The sequence below is a fragment of the Miniopterus natalensis genome, chromosome 7 (assembly GCF_054644295.1).
Source record: "Miniopterus natalensis isolate mMinNat1 chromosome 7, mMinNat1.hap1, whole genome shotgun sequence".
Lineage (NCBI taxonomy): Eukaryota > Metazoa > Chordata > Mammalia > Chiroptera > Miniopteridae > Miniopterus > Miniopterus natalensis.
The window spans coordinates 83478128-83490336 of NC_142087.1; the positions used below are offsets into that span (position 1 = coordinate 83478128).

Genomic DNA, 12209 nt, shown 5'->3' on the forward strand with positions numbered 1-12209 from the left:
CTCCCGCCCAACACAAGTGCCCGGTGGTCATTCGAGGAAGCTTCTGCTGACCTGTTCTAGTGACCTGAACAGGAAGTGATGTCTCATCTAAAAACAGCCTATAAAAATGAATTACCTCAGCACACACCTTGAATCTGGATTTGCCTCTGTTTACCTAAGGTTGAAATTACCAAAGGGGGTGTTAAGCATGGTTGGTTACCACGCAACCCAGCAATTCCACTCCCAGGTGCCCATCCAAGAGAAGCGGCACCTCCGCCGAGAAGCCAACCTCCTGAACCCGTCTGAATCCCCTTCCCTATAACCTCCCTCCTTATGCTCTTCATGGTGCCTCACAGTCTTTATGTCTTCTTAAAAATTAAGCTTTGTTGCCTGGCTGCTGTGGCTCTGTAGTTGAGCGTTGTCCCATGAACCTGGAGGGCACTGTTTGATTCCGGGTCAGGGCACGTGCCCGGGTTTTGGGCTCGATCCCCAGTCGGGACGTGCAGGAAGCAGTCGATCCGTGACTCATCACGGATATTTCTTTCTCTCCCTCTCCCTTCCTCTCTCTGAAATCAATAAAGACATATTTTTTAAACTTTATTGAGGTATAATTTTCATACAATGAATTCACCAATTTTAAGCGTACAATTTGATGAGCTTTGACAAATGTATAGTCATGTAATCACCACTCTTATGACACAACATTCCCATCACCCTGAAAAGCCACTGAGCCTTGGTGTTCATGCTCTGGGCCCTGCCCACCTTCGATGTGCTGTCGCTAACGTTGTGTCTTTTCCAGGACTTCACATAAACAAAATCACAGTGTGTGGTCACCATAATGCTTTTGTGATTCATTCTGTATCCGTAGTTGGCTGCATTTCTTTTCGTGTAGATGGACCACTGTGCGTTGACCTGTTCGCCAGGGGGTGGCCATTTGGGCTTTTCCAGCTTGGAGCCATCATTACTCATGCTGCTGGGGCAGCATTTAAGGACGGCTGTTTGTGTGAGTGTTTTCTTGTCCTTCCTTCCTTCCTTCCTTCCTTCCTTCCTTCCTTCCTTCCTTCCTTCCTTCCTTCCTTCCTTCCTTCCTCCCTTCCTCCCTTCCTCCCTTCCTCCCTTCCTCCCTTCCTCCCTTTTTAAAAAATATATCTTTACTGATTACAGAGAGAGGAGGGAAGAGGGAGAGAGAGAGAAACATCAATGATGAGAGAGAGTCATTGATTGGCTGCCTCCTGCATGCCCCCTACTGGGGATCGAGCCCGCAACCCATGCCCTGACCAGGAATCAAACCGCAGTCTCCTGGATCCTAGGTTGATGCTCAACCGCTGAGCCATGCTAGCCAGGTTGTTTAATTTTGGGGGGGTAAATACCTAGGAGTGGGGTTGCTGGGTCATCCATTGTGCTTCTTGTTTTCTAAATCTTTTTATGTGTTTGTCTTAGGTCTGCCCCACCTGACTGTAAGGTTCCCAAGGGTAGGGGCCTCACCTGTGCTGCTTGTTGCCATGTCCACAGCTCAACACAATTCCTGAGATACATTCTTGACAGATATCTGTCCACTGGGTGAATGATTGAGTGAAGGATCGCCTGTGACAGTGGATTTGGGTGATGCTGATGGGGAAGTGACGATGGAACTGGAGGCAGCAGAGGTGATGACCAGGATGGCGATGACTGGTAAGGTGACAGTGGCAGAGGCTGTTGGGGGTGATGGGTGTGGTCATTTGTAATGGTGAAGGCTAGGAAGGCCTCCTCTGTTCCTTTTTGGAGATGTCAGGTACCAGTGTTACCGGAGAGTTGCCCAACTCAGAGGGGACTCTCCCCTCCTCGGCTCTTGTCAGACTCTGGAGAAAGAATTCAGATGAGTGACAGAAAGCAGTGTTAAAGCAAAGCAAGCAAATTATTAAGAATACACTTGGTGTAAAGCACAAGGAGCAACTCAGTCTGAGTGCCCCGCCTGGTGGGGGTTCAAGGGTTTTATACTTTCTCCTCTACAGGTTTTAAGGTTCCCCTGCCAGATAGACTAGATTTCAAGGTCTCCCTTTTACATTGCTGTGGCTTTTTCCAGAACTTATGAGACCATCTGGCAATTTTATCTTGGCAAGTCCCAAATCTGCTCACCTCTTTGTTAAGCGAGTGAAATAAACTCTCCCCCTTTTTCCCTCCTTCCCCTCTCTCCCTACCCTAGCAGCTCTCTATCCTGTCTAACATTCCCCCTCTCATGATACCATCCAAATGCTTTTGGAGTTTTTACTTGTCCCCCAGACTTCATCTGTCCTTGGGTTTAGCTGGCATGAATGGCATTAATTCTTAGCTCCCTATTTCCCAGCCCAGGGTGATTTAAGCCATGTGTTCTCTGGTTATGGAAGAGGGTATGAACCATTTGCTCTCAGGTGCCCTCACTTGGGGAAGATAAGGTCCCGTGATTCACAAGCTGGCTGCACACTGCCCAAACTGTTTAGCCTTGTTTAATTTTCTTGCCTCAGTTTCCCCATCCCACTTGCCCAGGAATTTTCCTTGCTTCCTACTATCCTGCCACACCAACATTCTAAACTCACTAGGGAGATGTCATGTGGGCCCCTCTTCCAATGCCTCCTCCTCCGCCTCACCTTGGAGACGTGCAGTGCCCACTCCCAGAATCATACCTTGGAGCAAGCTGTCCCCAAAACCAGCATCTACTTGGAAATGACAGTTTCCACCTTCTCCTTCCGTGGCCACATCCCCCAGCTTGCCACAGAGCTACGACCTCTCACTAAACCCCTCACTCCAGGGACAACTTTATTTTATCCCAAATACTCCGCCTTCCCCTCCCTCTCTTTGGCTTCCTTCTTACCCAGTTTAGATTTCATTTTTTCTTTCAAAAATACAGGAAGTGTGAGCATTTCTGTCCTCTCATGGCATCACCTGGAGGAACCCCAACCGCCCACTTTCTCCTTACCAATACCTAAGCCACTGCTCACTGCTGGGAAAACCACCCCAGTAAGACTGGTGCCACCTCATAGCCTGACCTAAGTGGACCCTTGACACCCCTGGTCCCACCATGTTCCTCCAGGGGCCACCCTGCAGTGTCTGCTCTCACATCCTGGAAACTAGGGATATCTGTGCTGGCCCCCCAAAGCTCTTCTGCCTTCTAGAGCCTTCCCTCCGGCTTTAGTATGTCCCAGCTCTTCCTCCACAAGGCAGTGATTTCTCTGAAATGCAAACGTGAGTCTGGAACTTTCTTGCTGAAAGTCTTTCAGTGGTTTCTGAGAAGTGGCTTTCTTTCAGCCTGCTCACTCACCTACAAAGCCTCACCCAATCTACCCCAATCCGCAGCCCTGTTCCTGTGCCCCCTCACCCCCAGGTTCCTGCCACACCAGCCTGGTTCTTATTCCTCCAAGATGCCAAGTTCCCTTCAGCACCAGGGCCTTTCCCGGGGTCAGGCCCCCACTCCAGAATCTAATTCAAGGCCTAATTCCTACCTTTCTGGTCTCAGCTCCTGACCCCTCTCCTGCCCTCCCCCCTCCAGGTTGGGGACTACTGGGTATTTGTTTCCTGAAAAACCTTTCTTTGGGTTGTCCCCCAGCACAACAGGCCCTCAGTGACTATCTGCTGACTGGTTCTTGTCGGGATGGTAAAGGGAGAGAATTGCAGGGTCAGACAGTTCAGGTCATCTGTGCAGGGAATGGCTGAGGGTGAAAGAACTACCTTCATCCCACCCTCTTTGTGGCCAGCCCAGGCCCAGGAGGGGTCAGCTGGGCAGGGGAAGCCCACCCTGAAATTTGAGGCCCAGCCTGAGAGATCAGGAGACTCCTGCCCCCTGCAGATCTGAAGGCACCCCCTGGGACTTTCCAGGGGACTGTGCCCACTGACCCCAGCCTTTGCTGGGGGGGGGGCAGGGCACAGGGCATTTCCCGCCTGGCCTCCCTCCTCCCCACTCCAGGCCTAGGCCCTGATCCTTCCTCCCCCACCCCAGGGGCTTTCCACAAAGCCCAGGCCTGCTATTTTTAGCTGCGGGAGAGGGACCAAACCCTGGCCCCACTGCCTCCCCGGAGGGAGCCTGGGCAAAACTGGGGCTGGGCCCCAGAGGAGACAGTCTCCTGGCAGCCCCCTCCTTCCTCTCCCCAGCTCCAGTCCCTGCATCCCATGCACACCTGGGCAACCAAGGTGGCAGCACATGGTGAAGGCTCCGGGGCCCAGTGGGCAGGGGCTCAAGGCCTCGGATGGGGTGGGCCCAGGGCCTGGGTGGGCTACTGCCCACTTCCTGTAGCCTCGCCCTAGCACTTCAAAGGCCACTGGCGGCCCTGTGGTCACTCCCCAGCTCCCACGCAGGCAGCCGGACGGGCGGAGTTAGCACGAACCCCTGGCAGCTGAGTCGGGCTCCAGCAGCTTCAAAGCAGCTGGGTGGGCAGCCCTGCGGTCAGCGTGGGTCCCCAGGGCAGGGGGGGGCTGGCAGGGGGAGTCACGGGCGCTCCTCTGCTGCCTCCTCCCCACGCTGACTTCCTCGGCGGGCTCCAGCAAAAGCCCAGGCACTTGCCTGGCCCCTAGGTCCTGCCCCGTGCAGGGGCCCCATGGAGTGGTGACGCCTTCCCATCCGCATGATGTGTAGGGGTCCAGGTGGCGCACCCCCATTAGAGCAGCCGCAGGAGCCAAGGCGGGGCTCCCTCGTGGCCCTCAGGTCCCTGCTGGGGTGCCCCTCCCGTCTCTCTCCAGTTTTTCGCCTGAAGCACGCGGGGCCGCGGGAGGGGGCCCAGAAAGGAAGGGCTTGCTGTCCGGCCCGCCCAGGGCTGGCCCCCGCTCCCACCCACCACGGAGGTGGGCTGGACTTCGTGCCAGACCCCGGGCCGTGGGAAGGGGGTGGGGAGAGCCTGGGGCAGCCGCCCGCGCTCAGCAGACACTGAGGACAGAGCGTGCCTGTGAGCGAGGGGTGGGGGAGGAAGCTTTCAGGTCCCCTGGGGTCAGCTCTGGGACAGTTGCCGTTTTTAATCCGTGCAGGGGCCTTCGAAGGAGCCGCGAGGGCTGTAACCTAGATCCGCTCGGAGCGAGCTCGGCGGTGCCCGCGGTGCGGCCCAAGGACGGCGGCGCCTCCCGCTCTGGCCGCAGCAGGGCCGAGGGGATCCTGGCGCTCAGTCCTTCCCGCGGCCGAGGCCTGAGTCCTGGCGGCCGTCGGCGGCCGCCGTCCGGGTGGCCGTGCAGGGCAGGGCCCGTCCCGCCCCTCCCCGCGCGGGCCCTCCCCTCTCCCCTCCCACCCCTGCGCTCCCCTCTCCGCCCTCCCCTCTCCCCTCCCCACCCCTGCGCTCCCCTCTCCGCCCTCCCCTCTCCCCTCCCCACCCCTGCGCTCCCCTCTCCGCCCTCCTCTCCTCGCCCTCCCCTCCCCTCCTGCCCTCCCTCCCCTCCCCACCTCTGCCCTCCCTCCCCTGCCCTCCCCACCTCTGCCCTCCCTCCCTTCCCCTCCCTCCCCACCTCTGCCCTCCCTCCCCTCCCTCCCCTCCTCTCCCCCGCCTCTGCCCTGCCCTCCCCCACGCTCTGGGGAGCCGAGGTCTCCAGAAACGGCAGCGGGGCGCAGGGCCCCGGGCTCCCCAGCCCGGCGTCAGGAAGGAGCCCCACTCGGGAGCCTAAAACGCTGACGCCCGGGCCTAAGCGGAAGGCAGTTTTCAGCCCTTGCGGCGGGCAGGTGAGAGGCCCCGGCCCCGACCAGACAGCCTGCGGGTCTCCACCCGGCGCCGGCCCCCCGCATCGCCCTCGGCTCCCCGCCTGCGGCCCGGACCCGGCTGCGGGCCGCCACCCGGCCGCCCGGGCCCTCCCCTGCCCGCCCGCGGCGCGCCTGCCCGCGGTCCCGGCCGAGCCTGGCGCGGGGGCGCCGGGAGCGACGCGCGGGGGCGGGGACCCGGCTCGGGCCGCCCTCGGGCCTCCGCGGCCGCGCGCGAGCCGCCCCTCGCGGAAGGCGTCGAGGGCTCCACCGCGTGGACGACCGCGTGCCCTCGCGGGCGTCAGAGGGGCCGCGAGAGGCTCGTCCCGGGCACGCGGGCTCGGGCCCCCTGGGCGGAGCTCTTCCCCCTGTCCTGCCGCCTGGCTCGCGCTCGCGGGGCAAAACGCGGCGGACCCCGCGACCCGGCTTTCAGGCGCAGGGTCCGCCACCCTTTCCACTCACACCCGCGCCGAGCCAGGCGCCTGTCGGAGATCCAGGCGGTGGTTTCTGTCCGGCCGCCACCCAGCGCCCGGCCGGGCCGCCCGCGGGCGGAGGGCTTCGGTGCCGGCCTCGTCCGCGGGGCGGGCTCGGGGCACGTTCATGAGACCCTGGGCATCAAATACAGAAAGCACGAGCCGATCGTGCGCCTGGACCGGCGTCCACGCAGGACTCAGGCCTGCGCGAGCTTTTGGAAAAGCAGTCCCGCCAGGCTCCTGGCCCAGAGCGCGCGCCCGCGCTCGGCAGTCGGAGGGGCCCGGAGGGCAGATGGTAAGGCCACCATCCCCGTCGGCACTGCGTGCTGTGCCTGTTTGTAGGCGACAGGGGAAGGTGAGAGAGGACACATCCAGGTTAATATTTCTGGGTACCCGGTGAGTGGGAGAAAGGACAGATTCCTTTTTTATATCCCGTCTCACTGGTTGCATTTTGATTAACAAAATAATGAAGCACTCAGCTCCGACCAGTCCCTATGCTGCGTGTTAGGGTGGCAGAAAGGGTAAGGCTCTGCTGTGACAGTGGGCCTCGGCACAGTGACCCTTCCTAGTTCACCTGTGGGGTTCCAGGGACCACCCCAGGGGCTGGGCCATGGCCTGCACAACTCCAGGGGGCACTGGAGTCTGCGAAAACGGTGCAGACTGTGCACCACCCAGGGGAACTCGGTCCCCATCAGACCGGCCTCAGGGCTCATCACCCCAACCCCAGTCGATGGTGGATGCCCAGTGTGAGGAGATGTGAGGAGAGCCTGAGCTGGGCCCTGCAGGGAGGCAGGCAGGAGAGGGCCTGGGCACACGCCACTCCCCCACCAACCCACCATCCTTGAGGGCGCTGGGTAATTCTGTGATTCCAGATGTTCAACAGCTGTCTTGGCCATTTCCGCCCCTTCTCTGACCCCACATCCGCCAGGAAGCGTCTGCTCCTGTCCTCAGACTCTGAGCCAGCCCCCACCTTCCCGACACCCCATTTCCTGAGCAGAGGCGTTTCTGCAGACTCAGCTCCCCCTCCCAAGGCCTGGGCGTTGCTCCCAGAGACCTGGACCACTGTGGTTGGACACCCTCTGCCAGGGGCTCTGATCCTGGCCCCAGCCCCTCCAGCCTCTGGGACTGTTTTTCTTTCTCTCTCGCCATTCCTTCTCCAAGGTTGGCTCTGCTGCCTGCAGCATAAATCAGGGCCTCCAGGGAGGCTGAGCAGAATTGGCCAGAAGGGAGCACTGCCTGTGTGGGAGGGTGGGAGCCTGTGGGGAGGCCAGAGGTCTTGGAGATCAGCAGGCTCTGTGGGGGTGGGGTGCATACTTAGATGTCTGCCTGCAGACACTGGGGGGGGGGGGGGGGCTCCTGGAACTGAGAACTGACAATCAGGGATATACCCCTACCTTCCGGAAGCAGATGGGGGGGCAAAAGAGGTCACTGCAGCGGGTCCAGTCTGGGGGCTCTCCTGGAGGGGACAGTGGGAGGAGGGCTCCCTTCCTGTCACATGCTTTCCTGTCTTAACAGAGCTGGTGGTTCTGGGGCACACAGGCTCCCATGAGTTCAGGGTAGGGCTGGGGGGGCAGGTCAGGGGCCAGGCCAGACACAGGGAAAGGGCCCCAGGGGGCCAGCAGTTCTAGCCTGCTGACCTCTGCCCCTTAGAATCTATCCCTCCCCCTCCAGTCCTGCTCTTCCAGGGGAGCCAAAGACAGGTGAGCCTGGCTAAAGGAAAGCCAGCTGGGAGACTGCCCCAGGACAAGACTCCTGGGGAATCCGAACAAAATGTGGTGTGTCCCACGTACTGTGTGGACAATCCTCCAGGACACCCCCACTGCATCTGCTGTATATGCCTGAATTCAGGCTGAGGACACAATGAGCCCCTCTGCTCTGTTGGGGTCACTCCTCTGATCTCACAAATGAGCCTGGGTCTGCACTGTGCCTCCCCTGGCACCTGAGTTTATGAAAGAGGTTCCTGGGAGAGTAAATGCCCCTGCCCCCCCCCCCCCGCTTCCATCTCCGCCCCTAACCACAGGGCCAGGGTGGGTATTTAACAGGAAGAGGACCACCAATCCCCACGGGCACCTCCACCCATCCCTGGACCCCAGGTGTGGTACCCTGGGGGCTCCCTCTTGGGGCAGTACTCCCACTGCCCTTCAGGACCCAGTGAAGAGGTGAGATAGTTGCTGGGCAGAGGAACATTGGGGACACAGCCCTTACCCAGGTGCACCCATGGACTCTGAGATACCCTCTGGGTCCTCAGGACCTGACCAATGAGCAGAGCAGCCCAATCTGGATAAAGAACTGGAAATCTGGATCTCAGCCAGCTGAGGGGAGGGGTGCAGGGGTAGAGTTGCCAGATTTAGCAAAAATCAACAAACCTACTAACAGGATATCCAGTATGTTCCATGCAATATTTAAGACATACTTAAACTGAAAAAGGAGTTGTTCTTTTTCTGACATTCAAATTTAACTGGCTATTCTGTATTTTATCCTGAAACCCTGGGGGATAGTCAACCCTCCCGACCCACTGACCTTCCCCATTGACCTCTCCTGCCCCCAAACCCTAATGGCAGCAATGTTCTCAGCTCTGCTTCCCAAACCTGGTGGAGGCTGATTGGGCCAGCAGTGCCCAGGACCCAGACACACAGGGAAGCAGAGAGTTGCTAGTCCTGGAACCCCATCCCCAAAAGGCTGGGGACTCTGAGGGAGGCCTGGCTCTTGGGCTGCAAGGGTCTAGCTGGCTTTGCCAAATTCCTGTTTCAGGTCCAGACAACTGTTGAATGAGTGACCCCCCCCCCCCCCGTAGCCTCTAACTCTGCCACCTTTGCCCTCAGGTGGGCTGGCCCCCTCTGGTAGAGAAAAGGGGGAACCCGCCAGAGCCTTCTAGAAAAGAGGAAGATGCAGCTTGTGGGGTGGTTTGAGGCGGAGGAGGGCTCAACCAGGGGCTGAAAATGAGGAACACTGGCCAGGAAGGGCCCACCTGGAGAAGGTCACCGGCTGTGCTGGCGCCAGTGGAAAGAGGATCCAGAACCGGCGGGGATTTCCAGACTGAATTCGTCCCCTTTCCTGAGAAGGAACGTGTGGAGGGGTGGGGGCCGCAAACCATGAGCACAGGCTGCCTCCCTGCCCCAGCAGAGCCCCACCAGCCAGCAGTGTCGGGTTTCCTGGGCTGCTCAGTGCACTGGGAGGCTGGGGGCACCTAGCACAGGCCTGGGCAGGGAACCATGACACCCCAGCTTTTCCAGGAGACTACTTTGTCTTTGCAAACGCTCACACAGCCTGACCCCACAGTTGCTTAGGCCTGCCCTGGCTCCCTTTACCGCCAGTGTGGGTACCTCCAGAGGTGGGGATTTCCTGCCTCTCTGTCCACCTTCAGTTTAAGGAGGAGGAGTGGATGCTGCTCAAGGTGTGGGTGGATGAAGCAGGAACAGGGGAGATACAGGCAAAAAGGGCATAGGAAGGGTCTGGCCACCTCAGGGTCCTAAGGCTTGTGTCCCAGGGGTGGGGCAGAACTTGTGGCCCCCCCACACCTGGGAACCCTTTGTGAGCCCATCACAGGGTGTAACCCCTCCCCCCAGCAACAGTGACTCACAAAGCCAGCTGGTGAAGATGCCACGGCCCCTGGGCCCTGAAAGGCCCAGGTAATAAAGGCCGCTAAGACCAAGCCCTGAAGCGGGCCTCCCCAAGACAGCCCCAGCGGAGCTCACCTGTGCAGCCGGGCGCTGCGCGCAGGGCTGCGGAGCGCGGCGGCCTCACGCCCATGTGCGTCGTCTGCTTCGTGAAGGCGCTGCTGCACGTGTTCAAGGTCTACCTGACTGCCAACTACACCTACAACTTCCGCGGCTGGCCGGTGGACTTCCGCTGGGATGACGCGGCGGCCGCGGGCGCGGGGGGCAGCGGCCGGCGCGCGCTGACGTGCACCGCGGCGGCGGCCGGCGTGTGGCTGCTGCAGGATGCGGCGCTGGGCGGGGACGCGCCCGGGCGGCCGCTGCACGGGCCGCGAGGCCAGGTGCAGTGCCTCCTGCAGCAGCTCCGCGAGCTGCCCGGCCAGCTGGCCAGCTACGCCCTGGCGCACTCGCTGGGCCGCTGGCTCGTGTACCCCGGCTCCATGTTCCTGATGACCCGAGCGCTGCTGCCGCTGCTGCAGCAGGGCCAGGAGCGCCTCGTGGAGCGCTACCACGGCCGGCGGGCCAAGCTGGTGGCCCGTGATGGCAACGAGATCGACACCATGTTCATGGATCGCCGCCAGCACCCGGGCAGCCAGGGCCGCGGCCTGCGCCTGGTCATCTGCTGCGAAGGCAACGCCGGCTTCTATGAGATGGGCTGCCTGTCGGCACCGCTGGAAGCCGGCTACTCGGTCCTGGGCTGGAACCACCCGGGCTTTGGGGGCAGCACCGGCGAACCGTTCCCTCAGCACGATGCCAACGCCATGGATGTGGTGGTCAAGTACGCTCTGCACCGCCTGCACTTCCCGCCGGCGCACGTGGTGATCTATGGCTGGTCCATTGGCGGCTTCACAGCCACCTGGGCCACCATGACCTACCCGGAGCTGGGTGCGCTGGTGCTCGATGCCACCTTCGACGACCTCGTGCCTCTGGCCCTGAAGGTCATGCCCCAGAGTTGGAAGGGCCTGGTGGTGCGCACCGTGCGCGAACACTTCAACCTCAATGTCGCGGAACAGCTGTGCAGCTACCCCGGGCCGGTGCTGCTGCTCCGGCGCACGCTGGACGACGTGGTCAGCACCTCGGGCCACCTGCGCCCCCTGCCGTCCGGCGACGTGGAGGGCAACCGCGGTAACGAGCTGCTCCTGCGCCTGTTGCAGCACCGCTACCCGGCTGTGATGGCACGGGAGGGCCTTGCCATCGTGACCCGCTGGCTGCGCGCGGGCAGCCTGGCACAGGAGGCAGCTTTCTATGCGCGCTACCGCGTGGACGACGACTGGTGCCTGGCGCTGCTGCGCTCCTACTGCTCGCGCTGCGAGGACACGCAGGAGGACGGGGAGGCCTGGGGGCCCCATGGGCTTGCCTTCCCGTGGCAGGTGGGTCAGGGCCTGAGCCCTCGGCGGCGCCGGCAGCTCGCGCTCTTCCTGGCGCGCAAACACCTCAAGAACGTGGAGGCGACTCATTGCAGTCCGCTAGAACCCGAGGACTTCCAGTTGCCCTGGAGGCTGTAGCCAGAGGCTCCGCAGCAACCGGTCTTTGTGCTTTTGCTCACCTCAAGGGCCTCAGGGCCGCTCCCCTCCCCGCACCCCATCCAGTAAAGCTGGCCTGCCCTGGGGATCCCAGCCTAGTGTCTGCGAGAGAGTAGGGCGTTCCCCACTCCCTTTCTCTTCCTCCCTCAAACACTTGTGGATGTCCCAGTCTGCTCCCAGCTCCTAAAGGGAATGCAAAGATTAACTTGTGTGATGGGTGCTTTGAACACCTCAGAAAGATGGTGGGAACATGGGCTGTGGGGCCCAAGGAGGTGCTGTTTACCCAGCCTGGGTGACAGGATGGCTCTGGGAAAGATGAGTGTTGAAGAGTCTGTACAGTCACCCTTACCTGTGAAAGGATATTGGCGTCTATAAAGCAGGTCTTAGCAGCGGGACCTTCCTGGACCGTGATGCTGCTGCTTGTAGGGTCCTCTCCCCACCTTCACTCCTGGCTGCTGCTACAAGAGGGGTTCAGTGGGACCACAGGCTCAAAGTCACAGGTACACACCACATGGCATGTCCCTGTAGGGCTACAGGCTCACCTGCACCAACCGCTCACCCCTGAGCCAGGCCTGGGCTGGGACTTGTTCCTAGCTCAGGGATGCAATACAGAATGAGAGAGAAGCCCTCTGCTCACCATTTTCTGTGATGCAGTCACTTTCTTACTGTCTGCTCTAAACTGTGTGAAGCAGGGACTGCTGGCTGTCCCCAGCCTCTGGGCACAGGCTGGCCAGGGTGGGTAGAGCAAGAAACTCTGGAAAAAGTGAAAGTCAAGTGGGGCAAACATATAACTGATGGCACCAGAGAAGGACACGGCCATGATGCGCCCGGGAAAGTACAGGCAGAAGTAGGTACATAGGTGATCTAAGGTGCCAGGAAGACCCCTTGGGCCTGAGCTTTGAGCTGAGTCTGGAAG

General features: G+C 60.5%; 1 protein-coding gene across 1 annotated transcript; it reads left to right on the top strand.

Annotated features, from left to right (window-relative positions):
• The first annotated feature begins 9746 nt into the window (after positions 1-9746).
• Positions 9747-11275, top strand: ABHD16B (abhydrolase domain containing 16B). The gene has a single exon (XM_087819244.1). It carries the CDS (start codon positions 9863-9865, stop codon positions 11273-11275), a length of 1413 nt encoding a protein of 470 aa, XP_087675370.1. The 5' UTR covers positions 9747-9862.
• Positions 11276-12209: the final 934 nt, after the last annotated feature.

Bases quoted from the DNA above. Each gene is read 5' to 3' on its own strand.
- ABHD16B (XM_087819244.1), top strand. From the start codon at position 9,863: ATGTGCGTCGTCTGCTTCGTGAAGGCGCTGCTGCACGTGTTCAAGGTC.